This window comes from Aphanomyces astaci, assembly GCF_000520075.1.
Source record: "Aphanomyces astaci strain APO3 unplaced genomic scaffold supercont1.19, whole genome shotgun sequence".
Classification (NCBI taxonomy): domain Eukaryota; phylum Oomycota; class Saprolegniomycetes; order Saprolegniales; family Verrucalvaceae; genus Aphanomyces; species Aphanomyces astaci.
This window is the reverse complement of record NW_009798282.1, coordinates 123507-135656: the sequence shown is the minus strand read 5'-3', so window position 1 is coordinate 135656 and position 12150 is coordinate 123507. Positions and strand designations below refer to the sequence as shown.

General features: G+C 43.1%; 3 protein-coding genes across 8 annotated transcripts; 2 read left to right on the top strand and 1 right to left on the bottom strand.

Moving 5' to 3' along the window:
- Positions 1-1105: 1105 nt before the first annotated feature.
- On the top strand, positions 1106-2462 carry H257_08479 (hypothetical protein). Its single transcript, XM_009834356.1, has 6 exons — positions 1106-1371; positions 1426-1518; positions 1561-1742; positions 1797-2034; positions 2120-2251; positions 2300-2462. The coding sequence occupies exons 1-6, from the start codon at positions 1189-1191 to the stop codon at positions 2426-2428; spliced, it is 957 nt and encodes a 318-aa protein (XP_009832658.1). The 5' UTR covers positions 1106-1188; the 3' UTR covers positions 2429-2462.
- A 3315-nt stretch (positions 2463-5777) lies between these two features.
- Positions 5778-7587, top strand: H257_08478. Of its 2 annotated transcripts, XM_009834354.1 has the most exons (7): positions 5778-6111; positions 6158-6464; positions 6523-6615; positions 6669-6847; positions 6899-7133; positions 7225-7359; positions 7431-7587. In XM_009834354.1, exons 1-7 carry the CDS (start codon positions 6005-6007, stop codon positions 7542-7544), a joined length of 1170 nt encoding a protein of 389 aa, XP_009832656.1. In that variant the 5' UTR covers positions 5778-6004; the 3' UTR covers positions 7545-7587. The 2 variants fall into 2 exon arrangements, with proteins under 2 accessions (XP_009832656.1, XP_009832657.1); XM_009834355.1 differs by having other exon boundaries at positions 6899-7359.
- A 3089-nt stretch (positions 7588-10676) lies between these two features.
- Positions 10677-11825, bottom strand: H257_08477 (hypothetical protein). 5 transcript variants are annotated; one of them, XM_009834350.1, is made up of 5 exons: positions 11688-11825; positions 11347-11610; positions 11243-11300; positions 11031-11110; positions 10677-10981 (listed from the first exon to the last, which is right to left on the bottom strand). In XM_009834350.1, exons 1-5 carry the CDS (start codon positions 11717-11719, stop codon positions 10828-10830), a joined length of 588 nt encoding a protein of 195 aa, XP_009832652.1. In that variant the 5' UTR covers positions 11720-11825; the 3' UTR covers positions 10677-10827. The 5 variants fall into 5 exon arrangements, with proteins under 5 accessions (XP_009832652.1, XP_009832651.1, XP_009832653.1 ...); XM_009834349.1 differs by having other exon boundaries at positions 11347-11631; positions 11688-11719; XM_009834351.1 differs by having other exon boundaries at positions 11243-11610.
- Between the last annotated feature and the right edge of the window lie 325 nt (positions 11826-12150).

Here is a 12150-nt window from a genome sequence, read left to right as displayed (position 1 = left end):
GAAATCTACTGGCAGGTACTTTACCAGCTTTTGACTTTCAAACGGAATGACATGCCTGAACTTGGAACGATAACACCAGTGAAACCATAGACCACGAACATTTTATGGAGTATGGAGTCTCAGAATGTTAAGATCCAATACTGAGCATATTAGATGCCTCTAGGTTATACGTAGTACTAGCGCCACAAAGAAATCTGAAGAATGCGCATATGTTGTGAGCCCCATACAGAAAAAAATCCAACAAAATCAACCAGTCTAAGTCGGTTGAGTTGCTTTGACAGGTAACTTCGTAGAGCAAGTGGACGTAACACTAGTGAAAAATCATGGGAAATCTACGAGATTCGAATAACGCACTGTACCAAAGCCAGCCCCCTCGTCCAAATCACTCCAACACTCGGGGCTCTGAACCGATGGGAACAGTTGGGTTCGCCGGTCGGGGACTTCACGTCGGTATCCCTGAAGTGAAGCTTGATATGGTAGGGCTGTATAGCTAGCTAGCTGTGCGTTCGTTCAAGAAAAGTCTAGATTTGGTCGAATGAGCCATTTCGATGTATGTTCGACGCGGGATCCCTGATGATCCAGGGGCCTTGGATATCACATACCTGTAGGAGTTGGGGCCACCTAGAATCGCTTAACAATACGGCTTATTTTTTGCAGGCGAAACCTGTGAAAACAGGACTTCCTTTTATTTGGTATAAATGCCTCCAGATAATCTTTCCAAGGTCCTTCGAAACATATGAAATAATCTCGTTGTTTCTATAATAAATGACCTGTATAAATGAATATTCCATTGTACACTATAAAACGTGTTTCGTTGATATCGGGAGACTGCAAGTAGAGTGTTTGTTTTCCGTTTCAGAATGCATGTTTTTTCGACAGACCAGTCACCCATCCACCTTTGGATGTCCATATTCACTTCGCATGACTATTAGCCATCATGTGTTCTGCACTTTTTGCGATTGTGCCTGTGGTAACGCGTCGTTCAAGTCAACATATCGCTGGTGCACACTAACTTCAAGCATGCATCGCGTCACTACACTGCTATGTAGGCAAGCCCCCCGGAGGGGATCCACGCAGAGCCCCCCCTCTTCCGATCACATGACGCCAGGACCGCATCACCGATGTCTCCTCCAGTGTTGTGCCATATCGAATGACAAAACGTCTTCACCATGCGAATGCAACCTGGCCATGCGTGTTGCTGGACAGTTTACCGACCATGAGCGTCGTAGATTCAAGTGTTATTCTCATGTCCAAGTGGCCCAGCAACGAGGGCTCGACGTCGGTCCAGTTGCTGTAGCCGCGCTAAGCAACATGGTGGTGACCTCAAACGCACGCCAAGCAATGAGCAGCTCGACACTTTCGACGCCCCCTGTAATCACGATTATTCAGTGACAATGTGAATTCAGTACCGAATGGTTGTTGTAGTTGCACGAGTGTTTCTTCGACGTGGATGTAGCCGCCGCGGCGTCCTTGCTTGATGTGCACCCGTCTTTGGATATCATTTTATACACATTCAAGGTAAGACAAATCACCCATGCTCGATCGACACTTATTGCTTAGTCGTACCTCGTCCTTGACGGCGCCATCGTGGGATGGGCTCAGTCGTCTCCATTTACCATCACCGTCGATGCCCCCGATGCTATGATACCCCCCTCAAGTGTCACGATTGGCTCAGAACCGGTGTTAAGTCTGTTTGCATTTTGTGACTGTACTGGACGCTTTTTCTCGTCCAACTACCTTCGGTACTATGTTCAACTCCTCTTGCCAATCTCGGATGTAATATCGTCTGCCTGTAGAACGAACAAATCGTGTGGCCGAAAAGAAATGCGCTGTTTCCCTCACTGTTGCCCCCAGCACATGCCCCACAACAGCTGCAACGTCCCCCTTCACGTCCGCCTCCACTCGGCGGACTCACAGCTAAGCCTCGTTGCCCGCGTTGAACTGTTAACGTCAACGTTACGTATTGGCGACGTTGTATCCGTTGAAGCCATTCAGCATGATACGAACTGGATCACTGGTTCTGAAGTTGCCCACGTAACGTTACTTCTACCTTCACCCTTCGAAATAATGCAAATGTGTGGACTATATATGTTTTTACTCTATGTTGCGGACTTGATAGGACGACACTGGGGCCATTTATGTGTTCCGAGCAACTCAACAGCTCGGCGATCGCCACGTGATGATGGGATGGCCATATGACTGGGCCTCCACTTCATCGCATGCCAGTCGAGAGCATTTGCACGTCTGGACAGTACGACGTCACATCTGCCAAGGGCCACTAAACTTTGGCTGTTTCTAGGCGTATGCTTTGGCTATTGGGGGAAACCACGAAGGAATGCCAACAACAAAGATGCAAGTCGTAGGCGTTTTGACGTCGCCGGCATTCACAGTCGTGTCGTATCGCCGTCGTCGTAAGAATGAGAACTAATTCCACCTCCAGCTATTTTTGCTGGATTTTAATCCTATTTATACATTAGTTACATGTTAAAACCCTTACTTGTTGAACAATCATACATTACAGATGTAGCTTTCACGTGCTATATCAATGAAACAGTTATTGTTCAGATATGTGCCGTTGATCTACTGGCCAGCTTAGTAGACCCAAGCCCTGTAGTTTCGAGTTGGAATACGACTGTAACGTTAATCATGATATCGCACGAACTTCATAAAAAAATACATATACATAATTATATATATATATTATATATAGAATGATTTTTTTATAGAATTATATTTCATGAATATTTTAGAATTATTCAGTAAATAAAGTTACGGCTGGTCTGGATGCACAAGTGATATTCCGTCAGAAAACTTCTTACAACTTTATATCTTTTTGCTCCAAGTTCCCAAAGTCAGGTATAAAAATGACAAAGTGGTATGTTCGTCGTGAAATGTCTGGATACCTCCAATTTTTCCTGAAAATCACAAGAATATCACAAATGTAGAGCCAGGACAAGTATCTGAAAAAAACACACCAAATCGGCGGTGTAACGTGTCAATCATTGAGTTGCCGATGCATGATTGATTTGCCGAACTTCATGCCCAATAGAATGTCAGAATTGATATGATTGGATTATTGAATGAAACCCTTGGTGACATGATATTGTTCCAGGAATTATGTTACAACTATATAGAGTTTCAAATTTCAGAGAGTCATTCTTTGTGACTATATTTATGTCTCATTCGATCATTTCATTCCAAAAATCCCATTTGCAAAATCACTCTACTATTAATAGTATTTGTATTTGTTAGACTGACGCGATATACTACGTAAAGTTAGTATTGTACCATAGTTTATTGATATTCGGAGGTACGTTGAACCTACGCTATTTAATTACTTTATAAACGAGTAGTAACTGTATAAATAGATATTTGTATCGTTTGATCGGCTGGCGCATTTGCAATACTTCTATCAACTCAGAAATTTCGGCAAATCAATGATTTACTGTTTGGACTTCAATTCAAAACACTAAATTTCCTAATGTTTGAATCTATCTATAGAGTTTCGACTAAAGAGCATCTCATGGTAAATACTAACCTATTGCTAAAACATACTACTAGGGTTTAAAGTCAAATTTCGTTTTTACGGTTGCAATTTTAGCACTATCCGGACTTTTTAGAAATTTCGTCCAGCAGAATTTCTAATTTCGGGTGAAATAGCCATAAACCTGATAGTACACGAGGTTCTATTCCATATCCGTAAGTTCGAAGTAAAATAAATAAAAATACCGTTGTAGATTCTCTAAGGATAATGAAAATCCAACTCTCAAGTTTAAGGTGTAAAAACTCCATGAGATATGCTCCAACCAAACAGAATCAAATTTCTGCAAATCAATGTTTTCTTACGTTTTTTTATTTCTGCCATGATCACCTGAAAGTTCTAGAGGATTTTTCCTGATTTTTGAGGCGTCCAGACACACGAATTCAATTTGTTAACTGGCGAAATAGCCGTTTTCAGACAGAATGTCGTGGCGTCCAGACCAGCCCTTATCTTTTTTTATAAGATGACTTCAAGCACTCAACAAAGACGAAAATGTATGCCACATTAGGCCCGTAGAACATTACAATGCGCCACATACAGTACATGTCATTAAATCGGGTAAATACATTGCATCAACGACTTTGCACAGTGTGGGTGTATTGCAGCCGCCGACTGCACTTACTGGACCCACCATATTTCCAGCATTTTCCAAAGCGCCAGGCAAACCAAGGGCAATTTGCCTCGACGCATAAAACTCAGGGTTTAGAATGTCGTTAGGGTCGAAATGAATGGGGAGCGAATAAACGATGTTGATGGTGTAGGTGAGAGTAAAATTGATATTCTAGTGCGTTGGTTGCGGACAAGCATGACTTCGTGTCACTGGGCTGTAATTTTTTCCAATTTTTTCATCAAGCGCGTGCAAATTTGGATATGGCATCGTGAGCCTCCTGACAAGTCATTCAAATAATTGAAAATTAACAACTGAACGGTTGCGGAGTTTCAACGAAACTCCTATCGTCCTAGGGAGACAACCAAAGTTGCTAACGGTTTGTAGTCGGACAATTTTTTCGAATGTTCACCTCCTCTCATTATTATATGTGCGCGCAAGAGTCGTACTGTAGTCATCGTTTAGTCACTATAGTACGGTGCCGTGCCATGCAATGTAATGATGTGCCACTAACCTACGTCATCCAGTGGTCACTGAAAACCTCGATTGTACACTCGGCCATCCGACATGTGAAGCGTGTGACTTTTGATGGGACGATTTCCCCAATTGGAAGCAATTCGCCTTGTTCTGGACGTCTCGTAGAGATGTATCTGGCCAAAATATCAACTGCGCAGCTTGCAAATACAATCAATGGGAGCTACCGTACTGTATGCTAACTAGTAAAAGAATACAGCAACCTCTATCTCGTGACCAAACTTCGGAGGTACTACATACAGTACAGTAACACCGAGATGATGAAGGGGTACCCCTAATCCGCCACAAAAGGATGCCCTGTAGTAAAATATTTACAGGCGGCATTTCCACGACGAATGAAATAACAAGAAGGAAATGCTTGGAATGCTGCCACTTGATAGGGTAGAATCACACCCGATATTATGGTACCGTTTCCGTATAAACAAGTACGGCAATCAGTACAACTTTATTGGATTTGAATGAATACTGTACAGCACTGCCAATCACAGAGAGGTTAATACAGTACTGTAGTACATACCAACCAACTCATGATACAGTATTCTGATGCCAAAAGTAGTTAGTTCTCTGATAATTAATGGCCATCGCAGATTTCAACACTCTGATAATTAATGGCCATCGGAGATTTCAACTAACTTACCCCGGTTGCTATTTCAGGCGACAACGAGGGACGAACTTGGCAACTCCTTAGCCTTTTGCTCATCGACCGGAACTTTGTGCTCGAAGAAGCCTCAATGACTTCATTTTCCACAGGAGGGGGATGTCAATGGTTGGTCAGTTTCGGATTTCGAAACCGCTAATTGTTGTCAGCTGGCGCTGCAGTACTGTACTACATACACTGGAAGTGTTGTTGCCCACATTTCTTTTTAGAAGCTATATTTCCTACAAATAGGTACGTAGTACTTCGAAGCAGTGTTGATTTATGAAGTGACACTTCAAAGTGGGGCAACGTGTCACAGACATCACAGTAGTATGTACTTTAACTAGGCAACTTTTCAATACACGTACTTCGAAGTAGCATTCGCTACCTACACCAATCGATGTCAAATCTGTTGTCGTTACGTTGCGCCTTCTGGAATAAGGCTTTTTGTTGGTACACTTGTACCATGGATTAGAGACCCGTTCGTTATGTCAATCGTGTTTTTGTCTCTATTATATCGGTTCCATGTCCTGTACTTGAATGCGCTTCGTTTCAAGTTGCGGGTCGTTCTGAACTGTTCACTTCGGTATATCGTCTAAGTACGTACTACGGTCAGAGTGAGTGTACAGTACAGGTCGAGTAATCGAGTTTCGGGAAGCACGTGTTACCATCGACCAAGTTGTCCATGCCTTCTTCCAGCAGCTGGACGGATGCCATGGTTGGCCATCGAGTGTTTTGCACGTTTGGCGACTGCCCCTGTGGCAATGCCCCTTTCGATGCCACGTATTTGTGGTGTGCTCATTCTCTCTGCAGCTACACCCTCACTCTGTGTTGCTAGGGAGTGCCTCGATGGAGCCCCTCCGTCCACACATCTTGTGAGTTTGGGCCATCGGTGCTTTCTACAGTGTTGTGCGGCACCGAAGGACGTGACGACCTCGCGCTGCACGTGCAACCTAGTCATGCGCGTGGCTGGGCGGTTTACCGAGGACGAACGGGCTGGATTTTCATGTTACTCCCGCGTCGAACTAGCCCAGCAGCGTGGCCTGGAAATCGGTCAAGATGCATCGGCTACACTAAACAAAGACGTGTTGGTGACCACAAGAGGACGTCAAGTGCGGACATTCGGCGCGTTAGCTGAACCTCCTGTACGCACATTATATAGTACACTTGTACACCTTGCCAAACACTCTGGTGTTCGTGTAGTTATCGGAATGTTTATTCGACGTGGACGTGGCCGCAGTAGCGTCTCGATTTGTTCTGGACCAGTGCAAGAGCGACAATTTGTTCGTTTTCAAAGTAAAGCACTTTTATTAAACCAACCAGCTCATTCGAATCCGACTATCCGTTAGTCGTATCTAGTGCTGGGGGGTGCGATTGTGGGGTGGGCCCAGTCATCTCCATTTACCATCGCCATCAAAGCTCCAATTGCGGTGAAACCACCCTTGTCCATGTCGATTCCTGCCCCCCTCCTCGAGTTCATTGCGATCTGCGACTGCTCCAGTCCACATTTCTCGCCCGACTATTTTAGGTACGTACTACCCACTATAGCGTCATTATTGGTGGTGACGATATTTCATAGAATGAACAAAGCGTTTGGGCGCAAAGAACTGCGCTGCTTCCCGCACTGTTGCCCTCACCACATGCCGTACAACAGCTGCAACGTACCACTGCATGTCCGCCTCGTCTTTGGCAACCCCCGCTTGTGTATCGTCGCTGCACGAGTGGAATTGGCGATATCGACTTTGAAACTCGGCGACAGCGTGGCCATGGATGCCTTAGATCACGATTCGAACTGGATTACTGGAACGACGCAGGTAGCTGGGTGGCTGGCTACAATTGAGATACAAAAAAATACTGAAAAGTCAGCCCTCGTTGGATGTATTCGTCATTCGTTCTGTCGAGTAGAACGACGAAAATGAAGTCGTGTATTCATTTCAAGCGTCGCAGCAACTCGGTGACCGACAGGTTGTCATGGGATGGCCCTATTCATGGACATCGACAGCGTCGCATACAAGTCGAGAGCAATTGCATGTGTGGACAGTATGTACTTTTAAATTCGCGTTTAACTGTGAAACCCCGAAGTTTCATGACAACTAAGCGTATAATCCTAGGCGTATGCGTTCGAGCACCAAAGTACACCCAACGCCCTGCGTGTTGTAGCGGTGTGGACGTCCCCCGCGTTTTCTGTTGGCTCGTATCGCCGTCGGCGTATAACCGACAGCTAAAACTTTGTTAACCGTATAGCGTTAATGTACCTTTTCCTTCGCACGTAGTGATCATTTATACTAGTATGCATGAAGGCAGTAAGTGTGCTTTGTCGAGTTGGACGATTTCGCATTGGATGATTTCAATTGGCGATAACGTGTACAAATAATTACGTCAGCTCACCATCGACGCAATTCAAAACGCTCGGGGTCTTTGGAACTTTGTCAACATGTCCATAGCACGAGGTACTACGGGATAACCACCGTTGTTGATCCGTCAACAGATATGTAACCTGTGAGATAACCTAACTCTCGGCATTTCTACTGTTATTGTAATAGTACTTGCGAAGCAGTTTTTCACTGTTTTGGGTGTTTGCTCGAGGATTTTGAAGAAAGTTAGATGTAAGGCCCCACTAGTGATTAGATGATACTGAGTTTTCCTTAGTGTGCAACTGGATTGTTTCTTCAAAGTCGAGCAGTCCAGTACATGTGATTCACTCTATCATACGACTAACTGTAAGGTTGGTTCATGTTGTCTCGTAAGTGCAGTCTGCAAAAACATGCATTCTCAAAGCTTTATTAGTTTATGCAGGACCCATCGTTGTATTGCTCAAGAATTTCTCAATTCTGTAATTTTCCTAACGTTATGTAAATGTAAATTCCGCCCTGGTGTTTGACTTGAATAATGTATGATAGATTTGGCCTCCGAAATTCTCAGAACCTCTTAATAGTAATCTATATACAGTGTAAAAGGTATTCATTTTTAGAACTTATTGTAATCATGAAATTATATGACTTGTCAGTGAAGACAAAATATTAAAGGCTACAGGTATACGAAACAAGAGCACCAAATTTTGACCAATCATTTTCATTTCATGATTATGATTTGCTGCCAAATTGCATGTTTGGGCAGACATTACATAGATCACCTTATTCTCGGCAGTACTTCGTGCTGCCTATCTATGTGATGGTGATCAATAGGTGGTATAATGTATATGCCGCAACATGTTAAGGTATTGTACCATCATATCGTGGTACAGCAAAGAATACTCGGGCAAACCTTGCTCTAATCGTTTAATAAGATATGTGAGTGGGGCCACACACCAGAAATTGTCACTAGTATTGAAGATATTATCTTTATTCGTTTGCAATATTACCAGCATTGATGATTTTTGCTTTTAGGGTGAGTCTGAATGTCAAAAAAGGACAATATCTTCGATATTCTGGAAATATCTAAGAAATCGGCAAAAAAGGAAAAAATATTGTCTGGACCCAAAATTTGGAGAATTCAATATTTTTGCCAAATATCGCATTTTCGCAAAAAATAGAAAAGACGTTCAAGGGGCTTTTTGTTCTCAAAGTTGGCAAGAACTGAGAATCGTAGATTTTCTTTTCTTTTGAAATCAGTTTGATCCAGACAGTCAAAAATAGGTGACAACCAAATTCTTCGAATTACTTTGAACCAATTTTTTGAAATATTAGCAAAAATTGGGGTGTGATCCAGACCAACCCTTCGTTTTTTAGGTCGATTTTCGGAAATTATGAACCTACTACTTTTCCGATTCTAACAGAATCTGAAATGAGGGGCCAGAGGCACAATACTATTATTAATATTGAATATCGAAAATAGAACCAGTTGCATAGCCGACATATTTGTTGTACGGGCAAAGAAAGAGTTTTAGGTAAAACTACTATTTCAGTATTACCATGAGAAAACAAACAAGAATGCAGGGTCAGGGTCAATGGTATCAAAAAAAGGCTGCTGTTCGTCATTGTTTGGAGGTATAATCAGATATCATGGCTATGAATAATGTGGAAGTTAGTGGTATAATTTTTGATTCGAAAAACCAGCAACTGACATTCCATGTGAAATCGAAAATAAATGATGTGGCTAAATTGCACAGTCTGGAAATGCTCTTTCGAAAGGCGACTTGCAGTTTATAACACGAAAGGCTTCTACTTCTCTGCTTTGGTTGGAGCTATTAAGTACTTCTAGTATGACCCAGCTTTGAGCTGCACCATTTTAGTAGGGAAATTCGTACAGAGAAGTCGTGATAGTGCCAAACCATTATGTCGAGGTAAAATGACTGTGGAGGATGCAGCATTGCAAAGTTGCTCAGTATAAACTCGTTAGTCAAGTGCTCGTCAATTAGTTCCACCGCTTGCGAGGACAGTCAGTGGACAACGTGGTGAATACTGCGCACGACAGTTAATTTGGACAGACCAAAAGCGAGGAATAGCATGGGACTAGGCCACATTGAACGATTCCTAAGTGTACGAGCAACCCCCAATGCCTATGATACGTACTAGTATTAATAGCATATCCAATACAATTGTATAACCCAAACGACCAAATGCAGTGGCACGCTGCACTCTGAGTACCATCGAGTAAAAGCCAACACGTTGCAGCAGCTCGATGCCAAGAAGAAGGCCGCTGCGCTGATGTAGGGCCGATATATCCTGCCTACCAATGGACTTCGGCTTTTCTCCAGGCTTAATCATTACTGATGACGACAGACATGTCCTGCAAGGATGGTTGTGACGATCACTCTATGTACTTGTCCCATAAGTGGAATAATATTATGTTCTGGACAAGTCAGAACCGGGATACAATTGACCGGGATGCCATGTATTAGCCACAATACAGCCACTCAAAAGAAATACATGTTTATACCAACCTTACCCTACGGCTGTACCCGTAGGTATTCGAAAACCCTAAAAGCGGCGTCTTGAACTCTCTCTGATGCCCTCCAAACGCAAATACGATGGAGAACACGTTCAAGGCATCGGTATTACAATACTCGGTGGTACGCACAATATGACACTTCACTACCAAAGACATATTAGCGTTTGCAAGGAATCGCACAAGCTCAGTGACGTAACGTTGATTTTGTAACGTTAGGAAACACACATTAAGCTGGAGAGTTACATAATCACTAGGCAATACACATTGTTGTTACTATAACCTTACACCACTTTAGCACATCGAAAACACTCATCGAGGTAGCGATGGGGTAGCACAGTGATGATAATATTTCATCCTTCCATCCCCTGTTCAGAAAATTGCATCGATTCATCAATCTCCGGTTATTGTCTTTCTTTTACCCAAAATTTGGACTTTTGTGCTGATTCGGCAAATCTATCGATCGATTTGTCGAATTTCTTTGAAAGATCGTCCAGTTTCACACAAATTTAATTCACGCACTAAATCGATGTTGAAATGTCGAACAGTGAAATTGATTGGCTACTTTCTTCTTGATCTGGGTTTTGATTGGTCCATCGATAGTCTGCCGATTTGGTCTGCTCATTCGATTGAGCACCCCATAATTGTACGAGTGTAACGAACTAGTTTGCCGACATCGATTTCTGACCACTTAGCACATACAAGGGTTCTGAAGGCTCCTGAAGTACGGAAGGAAGCAAAGACCGGCGGTGGTGCTGCCATTGCTGTAGTCATCCTAACCATCAACATATTTCATTCAAGACGTCCCACGGTAATGTTTATACCTTGAAAACGGATATGGTTGTTCTCGACGACAACATAACAACTGAAACACTAGCCTCCCACACGTGATGCAGGAGTGAAACTACGTGTCGGAGCAGAATATATCGCATTGAGTCCAATAATGAGAAGAAATACTTTTAGATTCCATGATGATTCTCACGTTGAAGCGTCTTGTTCAGGAACTAACGCATACAACCCATTGGTTCCAACATACCCGATAATTGACGACACATATTGCAGGGGGTATCGGTGTTTCTTGTACAGTCACATGACTTCAACTGAACGATATGTAACTCGTCCACAGTTGTCTTGACGTACCATAGTTGGTGTCGTATTGATTGCAAAGTTCTTGGGCTTTGAGGCAGACACGTATGCATGGACTGTCTATGACATCTCATTCGGGAGGGGTATTCCCCTTGTATTAGGGAGCTTTTTATATCGAAATTCCGCCATACTATCACTTTGAAGGTTTCCCACGTATATCGCGTCAGTATTCCATGAGATAAGTTTGCAAGGTACAGCTTGCGGCAGTCTTTCAACTTCGTTATCATATTTACCCCGTTCAGGGTAACTACGATTGGTCTAGACAACCATAGATGCAAACTCGACAAACGTTTTAATGGCAACTTTCACGAATTGCTGGCATATATTTCATGTACCTTGTTGCTGCTAACGAGATTGTCGTGCCCATTTGGGGTGTCAGGTCGTGCGTGTTGTCTCCAAACGCAGGGCGGCGCAGGTCGACAACAAAAGCTGGTTTCCACCGAACCTTGTCTGGGAGGACTTTTCAGCAGCACCGTAAACTTGCTTATGATTGTATGTATACTCTGTATATTTAATACCTGTATATGTCAATATTCTGAGTTCGTCATTTTTCATACTATTACACAGTATAACCGTGATAATTTCCAACTGTATGTACTTGTATATCCAGACTGCATATATCACAGAATCTCATCCATTACTACAGCATCCAACTCGGAATGCATGTTTTACTTGTCGCCCCATCACGATGACAACTTGTCCATTTTCACTTTGCCTGGCCCATACTCGCGTGGTGGACATCATTTTTCAATGCCACTTCACGTGGTTTGTCACCTTGTACTATATTTGGCCTCACAT

Coding starts and splice junctions, on each gene's coding strand:
- H257_08479 (XM_009834356.1), top strand. CDS start 1,189: ATGCGTGTTGCTGGACAGTTTACCGACCATGAGCGTCGTAGATTCAAG. Junction 1,519..1,560: donor TCATTTTATACACATTCAAG/GTAAGACAAATC, acceptor CTTATTGCTTAG/TCGTACCTCGTCCTTGACGG. Junction 2,035..2,119: donor CTGGTTCTGAAGTTGCCCAC/GTAACGTTACTT, acceptor CGGACTTGATAG/GACGACACTGGGGCCATTTA.
- H257_08478 (XM_009834354.1), top strand. CDS start 6,005: ATGCCTTCTTCCAGCAGCTGGACGGATGCCATGGTTGGCCATCGAGTG. Junction 6,465..6,522: donor GCGCGTTAGCTGAACCTCCT/GTACGCACATTA, acceptor GTGTTCGTGTAG/TTATCGGAATGTTTATTCGA. Junction 7,134..7,224: donor GGATTACTGGAACGACGCAG/GTAGCTGGGTGG, acceptor TCTGTCGAGTAG/AACGACGAAAATGAAGTCGT.
- H257_08477 (XM_009834349.1), bottom strand. CDS start 11,719: ATGGGCACGACAATCTCGTTAGCAGCAACAAG. Junction 11,301..11,346: donor TCAATACGACACCAACTATG/GTACGTCAAGAC, acceptor GTTCAGTTGAAG/TCATGTGACTGTACAAGAAA. Junction 11,111..11,242: donor TATGTGTCGTCAATTATCGG/GTATGTTGGAAC, acceptor TCCGACACGTAG/TTTCACTCCTGCATCACGTG.